General features: G+C 37.4%; 1 protein-coding gene across 1 annotated transcript in view; it reads left to right on the top strand.

The window, feature by feature from the left end:
* The window catches only part of LOC104168986 (protein sidekick-1), a gene marked incomplete at both ends in the record, with an annotated part of 245,870 nt that overhangs the window by 132,215 nt on the left and 107,224 nt on the right, over window positions 1-6,431 (top strand). The window contains one exon of the mRNA XM_009709783.1: window positions 5,427-5,567. Coding sequence (XP_009708085.1) covers window positions 5,427-5,567 — 141 coding nt within the window. The remainder of the gene's footprint in view (window positions 1-5,426; window positions 5,568-6,431) is intronic.

The following is a 6,431-nucleotide window of genomic DNA, read 5'->3' on the forward strand; positions in this document are numbered from 1 at the left end:
GAAAGAGGCATTAATCCATTATGAGCTGATAATCCAAACCATCTGCAGGTTGTACCCGGAAAAAATGAAATGTTTAGATAGTTCATATTTGTAAGGTCTTTTTTTTTTTTTTCCCCTTCAAGCAATCTTGAGATGCCTTGAGATGACTGTCATTTCTCCTCTTTTCTCATATTCTGTGTTACACAGGCAGAGATTGCACATTCCTGATGCCATAATGTTGAACTTTTAATGTGTAATATTTTTTGCTGTTTGTATTGGACTCTTATCTCCTATTCTACTTTCTTCTAATATAGGTATCCATAATTTGGTAACATGAAGCTTTGCATGTATCCTGCATAGTAATTGTGAAGGCATTTCTGCATACTGTGCAAGTCTGAAAGTTTGTAGGAAGTTTATGGTGAAGGTTTTTGAATCTTTTTCTCCCAGGATAACTTTATAAATGGTTTCAAAGTTCTGTCAAAGTATTCAATTTCTCCATTAGCTTGAGGGTAGTGTACTGGTGGTCTTTTCTGTGAAGTATTTTTCTCCCATAGACAAATTTCGTAATACGAAGAACTAAAACCATTTTTGGATACCGATTTCTGTGAGATTCCTTCTTCACTGAAAATAGGACACTGAGAAGTAATTGCAGTAGCAACTAACACTAAGGGTAGGAATAACTAGCATTCAACATCACATCCCAGGCTCTACCCCGTACTAAGTAAATGAGGGTGATCTGGGTAATTATTTCGGCAATCCTCCCTCCTCCTGTTCATGGTCACCTTGTTTGTATTAAGTGTCTTCAGAGGGTTGAGACCTATAAGCAAGCCTCAAAAGTAAGACTCGTTTTTTTCAAGTCTGAACTCAAGCTATTACTTCTTTTCAAGAGATAAACACTTTCTCTCATCTTCTATTAAGGCTGGTTTGCCCCATATCTCCCTGAGATGAATTTGAGCATCCACTGAAGTAATACTCTTAACATTCTGCACTGCAAACACGGATGTAGATAAACTTTGCATACTGTAATGTAAAATCTGGGAAAGAACCTGTTTATGCATTTCTGAAGGGGAAAGCACCTTTTGTGTCTTCAGTCATATGGCCTGAGTGAGATTTCATCTCTGTTGGGAAAATTAAGCACCCAAGTGACTTTGATAAAGTCTGTGATCTTTGTAAAATGTAAATTATAATACTTAAAATTCCCTGTACCTTACATGGCAATATATGTAGAGAGATAAAAACACTGTCTCTTCAGAGGTGATAGGGCAGTCTACATAATTATCATGTTTAAATAACAGATTAAAAATTCTACAGCTCTTCAGTATTAAAAACCCCAGTGTTATAGACCACTTGGGATGGGTTTCATTCTTGGTGAGACAGGAGGAGGGAAGGGGGAAGTTCAGTGTGATCCATGATCGACGTTGTACACAGCCATTGGTGATAAAAACAAATAGACCGTGCAAGAGGTGTTCACTCTTTATTTTTCTCTCTTCCCTCAATGTATCTCTGCTTTATGCAGGATTGCCAGATTCTTGAATTCCAGAGTCTGGAGAGATGTTTATGTTTAGAGGGACAGAAAACCAGCAGATCTTCTCTTTTCCATTTTTGGTGGTTTTTTGTCTCAATTTTTCTCTTTTTTTGGCTCTTTTTTTCTCTTTCAAAAAAAAAAAAGTCTAATATGGAAAAAATAATATTGATGCCAACTTATCTTAATATTTTGGGCTGCAAATGGCAGCAGTTCTTCACCAACTCTTTTGTGAGCAGCTGGGCATGGGAACCACTGAAAGAGCTCCAAGATAAGCGCTCTCAGCTCGTAAGTCTTTGGCGTTAGGGTAATCAAGCCTTGAAGATTGGTTGGGGCCGGTCCTGAAGGCACTTCAGTTACTGGGCCCTAGTAGATACTGGTAATAATTAAGCCAGTGTGTAATGAGAAGGTTTAGAAGCAAAGGGAAGATTGGAAATACTGTGAGTGCTGTGGCTAAAATAGATGCAATGTAAAATAAAGCAAAGTGTGCTCTTTTTTGGAGAAAGGTCCCTTTTTGGATTAGGACTCTTGCCTGTGGCAGTTTTTCTGTCCAGTCGTCTATTTAAGGACACAAATTAGATTAAGAGCACATCCCTCAAGTATTCTTCAGTGCCATTCAGCCTTGTCTCTGCAGCTTCCTACAATTTCCCTGCAGGTTTATTGTGTCTAATAGTGAGGCGTCCCTTGGATACAATTCTGAGGTCAGTGTTTTTCCCTAATGTTGCTTTACTTTCTTAGCTGAGAGAAGGGGTTCGGGAAGCAGATAGAAAGGAAAGAAGACCTTTTCATTCAGAGAAGAGAGAATATGGGTGGGAATGGTGGTCCTCTGTTAGCAAATTCATATCATTATAATTGTGTTCTTGTATGCATTTGCATTGTTCTTCCATTTCAGTCTCTTTAGTAAATATTTCCTTCAGAGAAACCAGAGCTCAATCATTAAAATAAAGGATACGTGGGAAATTGAGAGATTCTTAAATAATATGAAACATCTATAGGGGTCCATGGGATGTCAGAGAGGGGAAGTGACCAGTGATGATTGCAGAGAAGCTGCCTGAGGGAGGGGAGGCAGAGGAGGAAGAGGTGATGAAAAGCCAGAAGGAAACAGCAGAGACCTAGAAAACTGGGACAAGAAAAAGTCTGACAAAGTAAAAAAGGAACAGTGAAGAGGAGAAAAAAAATCCAATTGTTTTCTACAAAGGATTTTCAAAGAAAATGTCTGTTTACTAATAATGACATTCTGCATCATATTCTAGTGTAGCACCAGTCAAGTAAAATCATGTCAGTGTGGTGCATTAGGAGGTACAAGAGGGATGGAGTGGCTTTATTGACAGGTAGAATAAGAAACTTGGAAAATCCAGGTAGTTTTTCATTATCTGATTGTTTGAAACAGCTCTCTACCTTCCACAGCCTGACTAAAGTCTGATTTGCTGCATCACATCAGCAAAACAAAATCACAGTGTTACTCCTTGTCTAGATTAGGAGCCTGGCTACTCTGATATTACAACCTGTGGATTTCTTAGAAAAGGATGAAGTTCTGAAAGGATGGGGCGGACACACAGATCCCACCTTACAGCCCTATGGAGATTTTTACTCTAAAGTAAAACTAAATTCCTCCTTTGATATTTCGATTAACCACAAAACAAAACTGCAAACTACCCCCGCAAAAGGAACCATGGGAATGTCCCTGTTGATTTTTATTTGGAGGACTGAGGCCAGAGTGAATTATGGCAAGTTGTTTCTTTGTGCTGCAAAGGGAAACTTAAACTGTGTTTGAATATGAAATAGGAATATGCGTGCTGTCTATGTACTGTTTAGATAACGCTTCGAAATGTTGTTTTCTATACGTGCTTGTTCCATCTGCAGTTGGCCTTTGTAGGTATATTACTTAGAATCCATTTTGACGAGCCCTCTGTATCGCATCGGTATTGGTTCACTCAAAATCTATATCAACAGCCTGCTTTTAATAGGTTTGTTTCAGGACTGGTACAAAATGAAAATAAGCACATACTTAGTGTGGATTCTTGTTACGGTCAGTAAGAAAGTCAAAAGAAATCTCACATTTTCATGGTTGCAGGCGGAGTAATATGCACTTTGATTTCCTCTGCTTATCTGCTCCCTGCACAAAGAGCTGCTCGCATATGGCGATCTCCTAGAGGTGACAGCAAAGCTGGCTTCTCTTCTTCAGCTGGTTTTAGTGGGGTTGAGCCATTCTTCAGGGGAGCTGATAAGTCAAACAAGTGGTTTTTCTGTTTTCCAGATGGAGATAAGAAATGATTACTGCCAAATTAGTAACTTGTTTGTTGATCTTTCAGCATTTACTGCTGTAAACCTTCATCTTGCGCAGAAGTAGTAGTGAACAGTAAAGCTGAGGTTATTACTTCTCATCAGTAACAAGCTACTAATCTGATTGCTGCTTGTTTTCTTTTTTTTTAATTACTATCTGTAAAATTCCAAAAAAAAGATACCTATAAGAGCACGATGGAAATCTTCTTAGAAAATAGATTTACTACCTGATAGCATCGTATTTCCAGGAATGTTGCTGAGCAGAAGTAAAAATCTACTAAAAGCTTGGTTTTTGAGTCCCATGCAAGTTGCATATAGATGCTGTGTCAGGTCAATAGAGCGTATTTATGGGAAGAAATAAATATGTGCTTACCAATTCCTTAAGTGCTATTCTTGGATGCTTGAATTTATTCAGATGTGTGGGTGGTATTCTTAAAATTTTGAAATTATAATACATGCTTTCATGTCACATAGTACACTATTTCCTATGAATTACAGAAACATCAGAAGGTAAAAATTTTGTCATTCGGTAATTCAGAAATATGCTAACTTTGTGAACCTTCTAAGCCCCATTACCAAAACTTTTGTCTATCCCACAAATGAAAGCAAATGTCGAATGACTTTCGGCATGCCAGGTACAAGAAAAGCAAAGAATCTTCTATCCATCTTCTATTCTTTAGGGAATTATCTTAAACGTCAGGGTTCATACCTTGCATTTGCCAGTTTCCTGTTCTGCTTAACGGGCATGGGTCAGCCTCCTTTGCTGAAAACATTTGATGAACTGGCTTGCTTTTCCATCAGTTTAGTTTTATTTTCATTACTTTTCCCTATAATTCATTTATTGGATTCTGTATCTTTAGAAAATTTTATTACTTTCCTATTCAAGCTAAAAAATAGCTAATTTTTCTTTCCTAAATGAGTTGCTTGAAGCAAAGTACCTATGAATACATGGGTATTTTAATTCACTTACTAAGTGTATACAGAGAAAATTTACAAGCAGCCTTTTTACCATTTTTTAAGTGTCTGCTGACTGTTGCATAAGCTAAATTATTTACAGTATGATGCCTCACAAAAGAGTAGCAGATTTGGGTTATTTACTTTCCTGATAAGAAAAAGGGATTGAAGTTGCTGTGATGTGCTGCTTTGTTAATTTTATATTTGTTCCCTAGTGTGTAAAATCTTTTTAAAGAACTAACATGAGTATTGGCAGGCGCTTTTGAAATGGTATGGAAGTGGTAAGATTAAACAAAACATGAAAAGGTCTTAAAAATATAAGTCAGCAAGTGTTTGATAAAAATAAAAGTGCTCAACAATAAAAAAACCTTTAGGATGCTTTAATTTATTTGCTCTCTATTTGAGAATGGCCCCTGCACTCCATCTGGGAGTAGTTCTTGTGAGCTGTGTGTTTTGAATGATACCAAGCTGAGTATATTGAAACAGCGTGTTTGTACAGTATAATGAAAGCCATTGAAAATGGTCATGCTGAAGATCTCCCCTTAATGAGGAGATTAAAATCCATGGTGAGGTTGAAGAGTGAAATTTGCAGCTGTGTCGCTTGACAGGGTCCTTTGCCTGGAACATGTCAACCCTTGCTGTTTGCAGATGTACAGAGTCTTCACAAGGTTTCTTTCTACCCATGCAGGTGCCATAGACCAGTCTGACACCATGGCTCCCGTCATTGTAATCCCTCCACAGAATAGTAGCGTTGTAGCAGGGAGCAGCGAAATCACGCTGGAGTGTGTAGCCAATGCAAGGTATTGTAAAAGCCGCAACGGGGTCATAAGGAACGAATTTTAATGCACTGTCCTTTACCGAGAAGGACATAGGAAGTTATTTTCATTTTTTAATTAATTTAAAGATTGAAGAAGAATGCTTGCTCTTCAGAGTAACCTTATGAATAATCTTGTTTGTCCAGCGTTACTGAATTAAACATATTGATTTTTCTGGCCAAATAAGGATATAGGCAGAGTCACTTTCCCACCTGTTACTCACACGGAAAGGAAAAGTAGTATAGTGTTGTTCAATCAGCAGACGTTATCTTAAGGAAAAAGTTATGTTATGGGTTAATAATATTTCAGCTGTATTGCCTATTGACATGAGAGGTGATATTGTTGAACAGTCTGTGCTTTCTAGTAAATAAATTAGCAAGGATCTCATAAGAAGTAATTTATTATAGGTGCTTTCGTTACAGTGATTGTTGCTCAGCTGTTCATAATGCACCATAACACAGAGTTCACAGCATTCCTCCTACGTTTCCACCTAGTTGGCCTTGAATGGCATTGAATTCCAGTGGAAGCGAATAGTTGAGGTCCTCGGATGATAAGAAGACCAACTGATTCACTTTCCTCTCTGAGGGCAGAGATGTTCTTGATATGATTAATATTGTTTTGGTAATTGAGTTATAATGAAAGCACTTCCCATGCAGCTGATTCTCATAGCAGTATTTACTCCTTTTGCTTAGAGAAATCAAATTATTAGCACTTAAGTTCTATTGCTGTATCAATTAGCTGTACTTGCATAATGCCTCTTGAGCTGTCTGTAGTCTTGATGTGTAGAAATTATATATGCATTTACTTCTGCAGACAAGATTATTCTGTAATATATATGTTTTATTGTTGTATTCTTCTTTTTTTTTTTTTTTTTTTTT

Source organism: Cariama cristata, unplaced genomic scaffold, assembly GCF_000690535.1.
Source record: "Cariama cristata isolate BGI_N322 unplaced genomic scaffold, ASM69053v1 scaffold1961, whole genome shotgun sequence".
NCBI lineage: Eukaryota > Metazoa > Chordata > Aves > Cariamiformes > Cariamidae > Cariama > Cariama cristata.